Source organism: Dipodomys merriami, unplaced genomic scaffold (genome assembly GCF_024711535.1).
Source record: "Dipodomys merriami isolate MVZ:Mamm:240054 unplaced genomic scaffold, mDipMer1.0.p SCAF_7, whole genome shotgun sequence".
In the NCBI taxonomy this organism is placed as follows: Eukaryota; Metazoa; Chordata; class Mammalia; order Rodentia; family Heteromyidae; genus Dipodomys; species Dipodomys merriami.
Genome location: NW_027206290.1, coordinates 66,945,861 through 66,959,742, shown reverse-complemented (window position 1 = coordinate 66,959,742; position 13,882 = coordinate 66,945,861). Strand labels below are relative to the sequence as shown.

The window sequence follows — 13,882 nt, the reverse complement described above, 5'->3', positions numbered from 1 at the left end:
TGAGTACAGTTCCTACCTGGCAACCTGCAACCAAATGGGAGTCTCAGTCTTATAAGCAGAAGAAATCAGCAGACCAACAACCTGGAAAAGCTTGGGAGTAAAGCCTCTAGCCCTAGTCTGTCTGATCCTTGACTTTTGCCTCATGAAACCATAGATCCAGACAAGCATACCTGGACTTCTGACTTGCAGAATGATGAGGTAACAAGTGTTTTGTTGATATTGTTGTATGCCAGTCCTAGGGCTTGAATTCAGGGCCTGGGCACTGTCCCTGAGCTTCTTTTGCTCAAGGCTAGCACTTTCCCACTTGAGCCATAGTACCACTTCTGGCCTTCTCTGTTTATGTGGAACTGAGGAATCAAACTCAGGGCTTCATGTATGCTAGGCAAGCACTCTACCACTAAACCAAATTCCCAACCCAAGGTAACAAGTGTTTTAACCTACTAAATTAGCGGTAATTTGTTATACAGCAATAGAAAAAAACTAGAATTGTTTAGATTAGAGACTCTATTTCTGAAAAATGCTGCTGTTTAAGCACATTCTGAGAATAAATTTCAGGCAGCAACAAGAAGTCCAGGTACAGTTCTGGGACTAGCCCTTTTGCTTGTGAAACCAACCCAAGTTTCCTCATCCACAAAGTGGGTAGATCAAAGGAGAAAAGCTGTAAGAAAACAATTCTTGGGCTGGAAAGGTGGCTCAGTGGTAGAGCGCTTGCCTTGCATGCCTGAGGCCCTGAGTTCAATTCCTCAGCATCACATAAGCAAAAAGAAAAAAGCCGGAAGTGGCGCTGTGGCTCAAGTGGTAGAGGGCTAGCCTTGAGCTGAACAGCTGAGGGACAGCACCCAAGCCCAGAGTTCAGGCCCCATGACCGGACCCCCAAAAAAATAATAAGAAGAAAACAATTCTTTAATAACAAGTCTTTTCAAATAACAGATATATTATTAATCACAACACCCATGCCAGTATCTGCAATCCAAGGACCCAGACAGAGTGAACAGAAGTCACAGCTACTTACCTTCCTCAGGCCAGGACTGCAGACTACTAGAATAAAGATATACTCCCTCTCCTTCTGTTAGAAAATTTCCCAGGAAACACTCATCACCCTTTAAAAACATTAACAACAAAAGAAGAGATGATTTACAGTATAAATACTCACAGAATAAAAAGTCCTGCCTAGTTTTACCTGTCTAAAAGGTTGAGTCAGACTCAAATATGCCCAACTTATTCCATGGCCTTCAGCATTGCCTGGCTTTTTGTCATGTAACTGACATCCCTGATACATGCTGAGAAAAGGAAATGTCAAGATTCTCTCCCAGTCCTGTCATCAGAGCCTGTGATACTTATTCATGTTCTAGTGGATTTAATTTTTTCTGTGAAAAATTCAGTTTTTCCTTGGCTTAAAGCCTTTACATTTAGCTCTACATGTCTAGGTCAAGCCCTGTCTCAGATCTGAAAACAATGAAAGGTCTAAATGGCAAAAGAAATCCATCTAATTCTATCCCTCAGAATTGGTTATTTCCAAAAGCTGCTAGGAAGGGGGAAGTGCAAATTGGAATCCAAGATAAAGAAGTACAAATCCCTTAGCTTAGCAATTAAGGTGAAATATTACCTTTATGAATTACTTGTTTTATGCTGATAATGATGTTAATACCAGGGATGAGAAGGCTGCTTACCCTCATTGCTTGTTGGGTTTTCTCAGACAATTTTACATCATCATCTTCTACCTGTGTCCAACAGAAATGCAGATTTTCAGTTTCCTACTCCAAAGATAGAGCTTGCTAGTTCTCCTCACTGTGTTCATATATCTCCCAAGAGAATGATTTAAAATTCCCTCCACCAGGTCCAGTATTCTCAGGCTCTGATAGGCTAATAGAGGTGGCTGCTGGTTAGTAAGGCACAGAGCCCTGGAACATAGTAGACTCTCCCTTGGCACCTTAATTCAGCTAATGGGCCATGGAGAGAATGTTTGTTAATCTCCACTTATATGCCATTTCAGAAGGAAAACAACAATTCTGTTTAAGGATGAAGAAATAAGAACAAACTAAACTTTTTGTATGTGTGTGTGCAATCCTGGGGCTTGAACTTGGTCTGGACACTGTCCCTGAGCTTTTTTTTGCTCAAGGCTAGTGCTCTGCCACTTGAGCCACAGTTCTACTTCTTTTTCTTTTTGGTAGTTTTATTAAGATAAACATCTCATAGACTGACTTTTCTGCCCAGGATGGCTTTGAACCTTAATCCTTAGATCTCAGACTCCTAAGCAGCTAGGATTTCAGGCATGAGTCACTGATACCTGGTCTAAACTTTTTTTTTTCCAGGGCCCAGGGCTTGGGCACTGTCCTTGAGCTTCTTTTGTTCAAAGCTAGCATTGTACCACTTGAGCCATAGCATCACTTCCAGCATTTTCTGTTTATGAGGTACTGAGAAATCGAATGCAGGGCTTCATGCATGCTAGGCAAACACTCTACCGCAAAGCCACTTCCCGGCCCTTAAACTATTTTTTAAAGTGTGTTCTTATTTAAATACATTCATGTCAGAGGATAAGGATAACTTTTTGTTTCTACAGTTCCAGTGTGGCTAGTGGAAAACAGTATAAACAGATTCTAAAATAGGTACTTAGACTTTTAAATATCATACTCTTGCTATCATGGTTTCTATATCCCACTTCCTACTGAGGAAATGGGACACTTCTACAAGGAGAGAGACATCTCAGCAGCAATCATTCTGCCTGGAAAAGCGAGCCACAGGAGCCACTTCTCAAGATCTGTGTGACCTTGGACTGGTAGGTCACTCAGGGACTTAGAATATATTCCCTAGATATTATTAGCTTCTAAGGCACAGTATCTTCATCTATTATATGAAGGGTTAACTGCTTCCTTGCATCACTTAACAGATAATAAAGCTTTTTTGGGGGAAGGGAAGGTAGGGTGAGGAATTTTCTAAGATTGTGAGAAAATTAAAAGAATTGAGATTCACTGACATAAAGAGAAAGGGTTGAGCTAAAACTTTCACTCTTGAAGAGTAGGTAGCTAGCTTTGGATGTAGCAGCCTACTAGGGAGCCCACAAAGCAGCTTTTGCCCAAAGTCCTCCCCACATTTACATATGGGCCTACTTTTACAGATGATACTGACCAGCCAGGAGCAGAATCGGGGTATGGCGGCTGTCAAGACTATGTAGCTGGTCTCTGTGGCAACAGTGCCATCTGTAGGAAGACCACAGACATGTCAGTTATTCCCAACCATTTCTTTTTTTCTTTTTTTTTTTCTTTTTGGGTCCTGTTGTGGGGCCTGAACTCTGGGCCTGGGCGCTGTCCCTCAGCTCTTCAGCTCAAGGCTAGCGCTCTACCACTTGAGCCACAGCTCCACTTCCGGCTTTTTTCTTTTTGCTTATGTGGTGCTGAGAGGAATCAAACCCAGGGCCTCAGGCATGCAAGGCAAGCGCTCTACCACTGAGCTAACTTCCCAGCTCTACCAACCATTTCTATCCCACAGACATTTAGATCCCTTGCTTCTCAAGATCAAGGACTTCTCTTACTAGCACAGTCTAATGCCCTTAGAAAATGGGAATTTTATCTGGGGACAGAGAGACTAATGGAAAGATGGAAGAATAGTTTCCCCATGTAATTAACTTGGGTATTTTTCTGAATAAATAGAAACCTACACTTAAGAGTTGCAGAAATTAGTCTTACTTTTTTCTTTTCCTTTTTCTTTTCTTTTTCTTTTTTGTAGTGCTGGGAATTAAACCCAGGGCCTCTAGCCCTCATCCAGCCTTCCTCCCTTTTTTTGAGATAGGGTCTCACTCAAGACAGGCATCAAATTTGGGATCCATCTGACTCTGGAGTGGAGGATTATAGCATGTGCCATCATGCCCAATTTAGCTTACTTTTCATTTTTATCTAGGTAATTACAGGTACTACAAAATACACCTATTAAAACCAACTTGAAATTATCAGGATCGTCTTCCCAGCACTGGATATCATTCTTTAAAGTTTTTGGCCAACATAATGGGTAACAAATTTTATCTAACTGTTGTTACAAAATGTTTCATCTTAATTACCACTAAAGCTACATATTTTCATATATATCTGTCCCTCATATTTTTTATGGGTTTTTTTTTTTTGGTCAGTTGTGGGGCTTGAACTCTGGGCTTGGGCACTGTCCCTGCGCTCTTCAGCTCAAGGCGAGCACTCTACTGCTTGAGCCACAGTGCCACTTCCGGTTTTCTAGAGTTTTTTATTGGAGATAAAAGTCTCACGGACTTTCCTGCCCTAGCTGGCTTTGAACTGTGGTCCTCAGATCTCAGTCTCCTGAGTAGCTAGGATTACAGGAGTGAGACACTGGCACTCAGCTTTTTTATGTTTTTTTTTATTGTAAAAATAGTGTACAGAGGGGTTACAGCTAGTAAAGTGAGTATATTTTCTATCAAGCATTGTTTCCTCCTTTGTTTTTCCCCTACTATCCCTTTCCTCCCTATATTTTTATTTTCCATTTCTGCAACTGGCATGTTTATATTTTTGCCCATATTACCATTGAGCAGGATACATTTTTTTCTTATTAAGTTGTAAGAGTTTTTCATTAATTATTATACTACTATTTTATCATAGGCATTCTAATATTTCCACCAATTTATGCTGGTCTTTTGCCTTAGTTTATGGTTTATTTTGCTTCCCCCTGCCAAAGTTTCAAGGTTTGCTCTCCAAAGACTTACCCTCTTCTTTTCTTTCTTTTTTTTTTTGGGGGGGGGATCAGTTGTGGGGCCTGAACTCTGGGCTTGGATACTGTCCCTCAACTCCTCAGCTCAAGGCTAGTGCTCTACCACTTTGAACCACAGCTCCACTTCTGGCTTTTTCTGCTTATGTGGTGCTGAGGAATCAAACCCAGGGCCTCATGCATGCAAGGCAAGCACTCCACCACTGACCTACCTTCCCAGCCCAACTTACCCTTTTCTTTAACCAAGATCTGAGATGTCAAAAATGATTCTGAGAAGACCACAGATCCTAAGCACCCTCTTCCTCTCAGCAAATCAGGAATGTCATAGACAGTCATACAAGCCTATAGTAAATGAAAAAACAGAGTAAGATCAGTTATCAGTCAAGTACCTCCTGAAAGATGCTTAAGAAACATAACAGGGCTGGGAATGTGGCTTAGTGGTAGAGTGCTTGCCTAGCATGCATGAAGCTCTGGATTTGGTTCCTCAGTATAACAAAAACAGAAAAGGCTGGAAGTGGTGCTGTGGCTCAAGTGGTAGAACAAAAGCCTTGAACAAAAGAAGCTCAGGAACAGTGCAGAGGCCCTGAGTTCAAGCTCCAGGACTGACAACAAAAAAAGAAAAAAAAAACATAACAAAATACTACCTTAAAGCAACACAAAGCCGCTTACTATGTAGTTTGTAGGGAAAACCGAGCTATACTGAAAAACCTCTGAACTGAGAGATATTTCAAAATCACCCAGGCTTCCCTGCAATTGCTCCTTCATCAGAGACATATTTGTGCCACACTGGAGCTTGAACTCAGGGCCTGGACACTGTCCCTGAGCTTTTTTTTGTTTAAGGATAGTACTCTATCACTAGAGCCACAGCCCTATTTCTGGCTTTTTGGTGGTTAACTGGAGGTAAGAGAATCATGGACTTTCATGCCCAGGCAGGTTTTTTGTTTTTTGTTTTTTTTGTTTTTGAGGGGGGAGGGGTCTGGTCATGGGGCCTGAACTCTGGGCCTGGGCGCTGTCCCTCAGCTCTTCAGCTCAAGGCTAGCACTCTACCACTTGAGCCACAGCACCACTTCTGGCTTTTTCTGCTTATGTGGTGCTGAGGGCCTCATGCATGCAAGGCAAGCACTCTCCCCCTGAGCCACCTTCCCAGCTCCCCCAGGCAGGTTTTAAGTCATGATCCTCAAATCTCAGCCTCTTGAGTAGTAAGGATTACAGGCATGAGCCACTAGTGCCCAGTGCATCAGAGACATATTTAGGCTAGAAGGACAGCATCTTTATGTTCCTATAAATTCCCTCAAATTGTTCTCCCTCTAAGAGACAATACAGCCTTCATTCTTAACTATGACTGGCTTATCAGAGTTGGAGGTATTTCCTGTAGGCTTCTGTACATATATATACTTCATACTCTTAACTCCTTGTTAGGTTTAGGCTGGGGTTCTGAACAAGACTGGAAAGGTAGTTATTTACTTGGTGACATGTCTTTGTGGATATTTATGTGGTGTACATGTCTATATCTGCTAATGTTCCTTCTAATCCTCCTTACCTATGGTATTACTGACTGCAGTTAGCTCTAAAATATTGATTTCCAGCTGGGCACCAGTGGCTCACAACTGTAATCCTAGCTACTCAAGAGGCTGAGAAGTTAAGTTCAAAGCCAGCCTGGGCAGGAAAGTCTGTGAGACTCTTATCTTCATTAAAACTACCGAAAAAACTGTGGCTTAAGTGCATTAACCTTGAGCAGGGCTTTTGGGGAAGGTGCCCAGGCTCTGCATTCAATCTCCAGGACCAGTACACACGCGCCTGCAAGCGCTCGCGTGCGCGCGCGCACACACACACACACACACAAATTTAATTCCAGAAATAAGCAAAGCATTAGTTTTAAACTGTGCAGCATTCCAAGCAGTGTGTTGGAATATGTTATCTACTATATTCCATCCTGGTGGGGATATGAACCATTCCTTTGTCCAACACATCTACACTGTGAGTCACTTAATAACCATCTTGGTTACCAACTGGGCTAGTATCATAGTATTCATTCAAGTAAGAGCCTTTTTTTTTTTTTTTTTGGGTCCAGTTGTGGGGCCTAAACTCTGGGCCTGGGCGCTATCCCTCAGCTCTTCAGCTCAAGGCTAGTGCTCTATCACTTGAGCCCCAGTGCCACTTCCGGCTTTTTTTTTTCTGCTTATGTGGTGCTGAGGTCGAACCCAAGGCCTCATGCATGCAAGGCAAGGGCTCTACCACTGAGTCACCTTCCCAGCCCAAGTAAGGGCCTTTTTAAATTCCCCCCTTGTACTGATAATGCCCTCATGTTTGCTAGGTTCCTACTCTACCACTTGATTTGCCCCTAGCACTTTTGTTTTTGTTTTGAGATTAGGTCTCAAAGGTAACTTAGCCTGGGTTTGTCTCAAACTCATAATCCTCCTGCCTTCACCTTTTGAGTAGCTTGGATTATAAACTTGTACCACCATGTAACTCCTTTTCTCTCTCTCTTTTTTTGTCGGTCTTGGGGCTTGAACTCTGGGCCTGGGCACTGTCCCTCAGCTCTTCAGCTCAAGGCTAGCACTCTACCACTTGAGCCACAGCACCACTTCCGATTTTCTGGTGGTTAATTGGAGATAAAAGTCTCATGGACTTTCCTGCCTGGGCTGGCTTTGAAACATGATCCTCAGATCTCAACCTCCTGAGTAGCTAGGATTATAGGTGTGAGCCACTGGCACCCGGATTCTTTTTCTCTTTTTTAAAAAAAGAGTTTATAATATACTTTTGTTTTATAACTTATAATTTTATTTTCCAATATTTAAACTATAACTGGGTGACAGTTTTCCTTATTTTACTTTAATAATGGCCCTCAAACATAAAATTAATGATACTGGCAATGTATTGTAACAAATTGTTACTAATCTTTTACTGTACCTAATTTATAAATTAAACTTTACCATAAGTATGCATATATAAGAAAAATATAGTAGATAAAGGATTTGATACTATCTGAAGTTTTAAGCATTCAGTGTAGGTTCTGGATTTGTAATCACCTATTATTGACCAAAATACTTTCCAAAATACTAAAAAGAAGTTGGGGGTTTAGACTTTAGCAAGTATATCATCTAACTATCGAAGAATAGATCTTAATTATGTCACCAAAACGTCTAATTAGCTCTAAAACAATATCAACACAAAATGTTAACAAGTGGGTGTATTTTAAAGCATTCATTACTTATAACCTTAAAAAATGACATTTGTACTATTCTCCATAGATGAGATAACATTGACAGGAACTTGTGATGCTTTCCTCTGGTGATGGAAATGCAAGTCATCCATAGCTGCCCACCTAGTTTCTCATGACCAAAGCCTGCTGAAATTAGGGCTTAGGCAGTGGTCATAGGACACACTCACGGTCAAATTTGTGTGTATACACACAACAAACAGAACATTTGATATTCAGTATCTTCTCATAAATTGTTTATCAACTGTCTTCATATCAGTGTGCACTGGGTACAGCTGCAACTGGCCCACAAACTGGCTCCCCTAGGACCATGCTATCTCCAGGGACCAATATCTCAAGGATCTACTTCAAGGACCATTATCTCAGCTGGGTATTAGTGGCTCATGCCTGACTACAGTTCAAACCCAGCCCAGGAACAGGGCGCCGGTGGCTCATGCCTGTAATCCTAGCTACTCAGGAGGCTGAGATCTGAGAATCTTGGTTCAAAGCCAGCCTGGGCAGGAAAGTCCGTGAGACTCATCTCCAATGAACCATTAGAAAACCGGAAGTGGCACTGTAGCTCAAGCGGAAGAGTGCTTGCCTTGAGCTGAAGAGCAAACAGACAGTGCCCCAAGCCCAGAGTTCAAGCCCCACGACTGACAAAAAAAAAAAAAAAGAAAGAAAGAAAAAGAAAAGCCAGCCTAGGCAGAAAAGTTAGTGAGACTCTTATCTCCAATTAATCATCAGAAAACCAGAAGTGGTACTGTGGCTCAAAATGGCAGAACACTAGTCTTGAGCAAAAGAACACAGGAACAGTGCCCAGACCTTGAGTTCAAGTCCCATGACTTGACTGTCTGTCCCATGAACAGACTTTGCAAACAAACAAAAAGGAACCAATAATCCTCAGTATGCCTCTAAACCTTCACTCTGGCCCATTAGTATGGCCCCAGCACACAGGATAGAAAGCTCTATTGCTGGAGCTCTACCCCATGTCGTTGGAGACCACATAGGTCTCTCAGGATTGTTCAATTAATGAATCTAAGTCTCTGTTAAAAAGGTATTAATGCAGGCCAGGTGCTGGTGGCTCATGCCTGTAATCCTGGCTACCCAGGGGGCTAAGATCTGAGGATCACGGTTCAAAACCAACCCTGGCAAGAAAAGTCCGTGAGACTCTTATCTCCTATTAACCACCAGAAAACCAGAAGTGGCGCTGTGGCTCAGTGGTAAAGTGCTAGCCCTGAGCTGAAGAGCTGAGGGATAGCGCCCAGGTCCATAGTTCAAGCCCCATGACTGACAACCCCCCCCCCAAAAAAAAAAAAACAACAACTATCTATGGACTTGGAATGCAAAGAAACAATTGTTGAAAGCTTGGTCTGTTGGTCAAGGCAGGCTTGTCCTATCTCATATTTTCACACAAGGACAGCACAATCTCAGCTCCTTGGAGACCTCCCACCTACTTCTACTTTACTGCTTATAGATATCCTTCTACAAGCCATTCTTAACCAGCTGACTCACAAAAGCTCTGCTTACCGTTTTCACAAAGAATAAGCTATCTTCATTGTCCAGAGGCACAATTCTAGAAGAGTAAAGAAATGAGAGAAAGACATTAAAGGATTTCTAACTGGACTGAAATTCACAATCTTTTTTTTTTTGTCAGTCCTGGGGCTTGAACTATGGGCCTGGGTGCTGTTCCTGAGCTCTTCAGCTTAATGCTTGAGGTGAATGCTTGAGCTACAGCACCACTTCTGGTTTTCTGGTGATTAACTGGAGGTAAAGAGTCTCACGGACTTCCCTGTCTGGGCTGGCTTTGAACCACGATCCTCAGCTCTTAGCCTCCTGAGTAGCTAGGATTACAGGCATGAGCCACCGGCACTCGTCTTTTTTTTAATGGCAACAACTCTTTTCTCAGAGATTTTTAACCTTGGACTGTATGTGCAGAATTAGTCACTGAAGTTATATAGTCACTGAAGTGAATATGTCCTGACCTCTGCCCCTAAGCTTTCTGTGGAAGTCTTCAAGGTATGGGGGCTTACCTGAGTACAGCCAGCCTGAGCCCAAGACTGAAGTGATCTTTGTGGGGGTCCTCTCTCCTTCACTTGATATTTTTATTTTCTTTCTTTTTTTGGTGCGGGTCCTGGGGCTTGAATTCAGGGACAAGACGCTGTCCCTGAGCTGCTCTCTCTCTCTTTTCTGTTTTTTTTTTTTTTTCCAGTCCTGGGGCTTGAACTCAGGGCCTGGGGCACTATCCATGAGCTTCATCTGTTTAAAGCTAGCATTCTACCACTTGAGCCACAGCACCACTTCCAGCTTTTTTGGTGTATATGGTACTGAGGAATTGAACCTAGGGCTTAATGCATGCTAAGCAAATACTCTACTACTAAGCCATATTCCTAGCCCCTATTTTTTATTTTTCTGAGCGAGGTCTTGCTCTGTATCCCAGGCCAGGCTTGAATTCATGATCTCTGACCTCAGCCTCAGTGCTGGGATTATAGGTAAGCACCACTAAGCCTCTCCTCCCTTTATGCTCAACTTGCCTCATGTGAGGAGGCACCACACCATACACTTACCTTCCCTGGTTATTCACAGCATGTATATGAAAAGCTGTCTTGGAGCTACAAACCAAAAAGGAAACAAAACAGAAATCAGACTTCTCTTGCTGACTACTGGGTTAGAATCCTCTCAGACATTTACTTTTATACTCTATCTGCCCTACACTTTTTTTTTTTGGCCAGTCCTGGGGCTTGAACTCAAGGCCTGGACACTGTCCCTGAGCTTCTTTTGCTCAAGGCTAGTACTCTACCACTTGAGCCATGGTGCCACTTTGAGTTTTTTCTGTTTATATGATATTGAGAAATTAAACCCAGGGTTTCATGCATGGTAGGTAAACACTCTACCACTAAGCCACATCCACAGTCCCCCTGCCCTATACTTTCAAGCCATCCAGTGAGAGTGATTTAGTTAATTTAAGTACTTTTTCTGGGGTCCCATGCCATCAGGTACGGAGGAGCCAGGTCTGCTTCTGAACAAGTTCTCAGGGCTGCCTCACATGCTAGCCTCTAACTTCCTCATATAGTTCCTCTATCCTTAACATCTTAGCTTCTCAAAGGTTTAATCAGGAACGATCTCCTTCACACATCTCATTATTTTACCGGAACATTTCTCAAATGGAAGATGAAATATAAATTACAAAAGTGAAGAAGATTCTTTTTTTAAATATAAAAAAGTTCCTTATAAAAGACTCAGTCATTGCTTACCGGAGGGCTGCCTTAAACTGAATCAACTCAAAGGAATCTAACCCAGATCCCAGGATCTGCTCTGCTTCCTCCTTGGCCTGTAAAAAAATAATAAAAAATAAGAGTCAGTTTTTAAAAAAATAATAAAAAATAAGAGTCAGTTTTCAAGCAGCAAAAAGTACACAAACTACTGATAGGAAAACACTTCTAACAGATGGCCAATGCCCTTCTCTTCTACATGACTACTTTGTACACATCAGGAAATTAAAGTGAAAGCATCAGGTTAAGGAAAACAGGTGCTTTCTTCAGGCTGGGTTCATGGGAAAAACTCCTGGAGAGAAGTAAGGAGCTAGAATGGTGCAAGTAACGTGAGGTCTAGGAAATGCTTTTTACTACCCCTTCCATTAGCTTTGAGGAAGGGAACACTGCCCTCAGTCTCTGCTAGAGGCTAAGAAGATTCAAACTGCTAGAGTTACAGAAGATAAGTTAGAAAACAGTGTGAGAAGTGATGTTGAAGTCCCATGGCTTTGTACAAGTCTAAGATTCAATTCAGTAAGGAGGGGAAATGACAAGGAGCTGGTGTCTACAGCTACAGTCTCTCTGATATCTACATCATACACAACCTTTCCAATGTCAACTGGCTTCTTTCAGGAAAGGTCCTATTGGCATTGGGAGGCATCAAGCCGACTCTTCTCATCTCCTTACTGGGTCAGATTTAGGAATCCAACTCAGCAGGGCAGGTTAACCGCAAAACAGCAAGGAAGAAAATGGTCAGAAAGTGAAAATGCGTGCGATTGTCTAGGAAAGGCAAGTCAGATTTTCAAGTTTGTACTTGATTTTTTAAAAAACACTGGATTATAGAAAACCAAACTCAAAACAAACTTACCTAACTTTGTTAAGATTCACGGTTCTTTAACTTCTAAAAGCAGTTTGTTTAAATATTAACAAGATAATGACTTTTCTTTAACAGAACAGGTATTTACAAAGACATGCTGATTAGCTGTCACTTGTCAAAAAACAGCAGCTGGCCAAAGGCAGCAGAAATTTAGTGCTCTATAAGCAATTTGCTGGTGCCACACAGACGTTCTTTAAACACTTCAAGGTGTCTTAAGAAAAAACAATGAAAATAATGATTACAGAAAAGGAAATTTAAATTACCTTTGTTAGGCTGGAAGTTTTAGTGTAACATGCAATGCCAGCCAAAACAGCCTCAATAACAGCAGCATATATCTGGGACAAGAGCCTACTTTAAAAGCAAAAAATAATGATTAACTACAGTAACACAAGGTTTTATCAAAAGCTGCATGCATATAAATGATAATCCCCCAATTTAAAAGACTGAAAAAAATGAAAAAAGGATTCATCGAAAAAGGAACTTATTGAAAAAAGCAACTCTAAACTTTTAACGCTTTTTAAAGTCTTATGCCTATTTGATTTATACTTTGCTCTTGTTAAATTACCTTAAAAAAAGTCAGCCCCTCTGAGTTTGGCTCAAAGGACCAATTCTGTAAACAAAGAGAATAAAACTGGTAGTCTTGCTTGGAACTGGTGGCTCATGCTTATAATCCTGGCTACTTAGAAGGCTGAGATCTGAGGGTTGCAGTTCAAAATCAGCCCTGGCAGGAAAAGTATATGAGACTCTTATCTACAATTAACCACAAAAAGCTGGAAGTAGAGTTGTGGCTCAAGTGGTAGGCACTATCCTTGAGCAAAAGAGCTAAAGAGCAGGCCTGGAACCACTACCTACAGACCAAAAATTCCTTCAGTATATGATACTGACCTGCAGTTTTTCCGAGAACCATCATACCGTATGTCCTCTCCTAACCAGACCTGCTAAAAGCTGGCTGTTACTGTGATTTCAGGGCTGGAGACCTTATTTAAGAGAGACTGAAAAGCTAAATTCAATTAATTTCAGATTAGCAGCTTCATGGATCATTATATCCTGAATTCTGTTCACCAGGCCAGGGGCACAAAGTATGCTTGATAGGAAGGGGCCTGGTGAGGAAACTGCCAATGAGTTTTCAGTCCACTTCCAGGTGAGACCAGAAGACTTTTCACACCATGATATTGGGGTTAAGTATGAATGCTAATCCCCCAAAATGTAACGATATCTCCTCTCTAGTTTGATTCAAACATCACTCAATCTACACTGGTCAGCCTTCCCTTTGCTTTAGTGTCTATATAGATTATTAGACAAGAGCTCAATACACAAGCTAATGCCTACCTCTCTACCCCCAAATGGGTCAACTACAATTCTAGCTACTCAGGAGGCTAACATCTGAGGATGCAGGTTTATGAAGTCAGCCATGGAAGATAAATCCAAAAGACACTTATCTTCAATTAACCAGTAAAAAGCCAGAACTGGAGGCATGGCTCAATTGGTAGAATACCAACCGGGAACAAAAAAAAAAAGCTGAGAATGCAAGACTGGCGCGCACACACACACACACACACACACACACACACGCACGCGCGCGCACGACCAGAGTGATACTGGTGTCATTTTCACTAGGGCTCCCCAGGTTACAAGTTCTACTAGGTCTATGATTTGTTAATCTCCTGCTATCAGCACAACTATCAGGAAGCACAACTACTTGCATATCCTAGACTGAAAAGTGGCCCTCCTCTACTAGAGAAGATCATCCATCCATTCAACAGAGAACAGCTGCAAGAAGGGATGCAAAGAATTGATACAGGGCAGTTAGGGAAAAAAGGGACACTTATATAGTCAGGCAGATCACCCCTG

The 13,882-nt window shown here is 41.9% G+C and overlaps 1 protein-coding gene across 3 annotated transcripts in view; it reads right to left on the bottom strand.

Moving 5' to 3' along the window:
* Dnaaf9 (dynein axonemal assembly factor 9) overlaps positions 1-13,882 on the bottom strand; it is a 128,540-nt gene that overhangs the window by 65,356 nt on the left and 49,302 nt on the right. For 2 of the 3 annotated variants that reach the window (XM_070006874.1, XM_070006876.1), the window contains exons 13-20: positions 12,295-12,382; positions 11,158-11,234; positions 10,471-10,515; positions 9,434-9,479; positions 4,935-5,046; positions 3,127-3,197; positions 1,671-1,721; positions 1,013-1,100 (exon numbers count right to left, since the gene is read on the bottom strand). In XM_070006874.1, coding sequence (XP_069862975.1) covers positions 1,013-1,100; positions 1,671-1,721; positions 3,127-3,197; positions 4,935-5,046; positions 9,434-9,479; positions 10,471-10,515; positions 11,158-11,234; positions 12,295-12,382 — 578 coding nt within the window. The remainder of the gene's footprint in view (positions 1-1,012; positions 1,101-1,670; positions 1,722-3,126; positions 3,198-4,934; positions 5,047-9,433; positions 9,480-10,470; positions 10,516-11,157; positions 11,235-12,294; positions 12,383-13,882) is intronic. The other variant, XM_070006875.1, reaches the window with a different exon arrangement.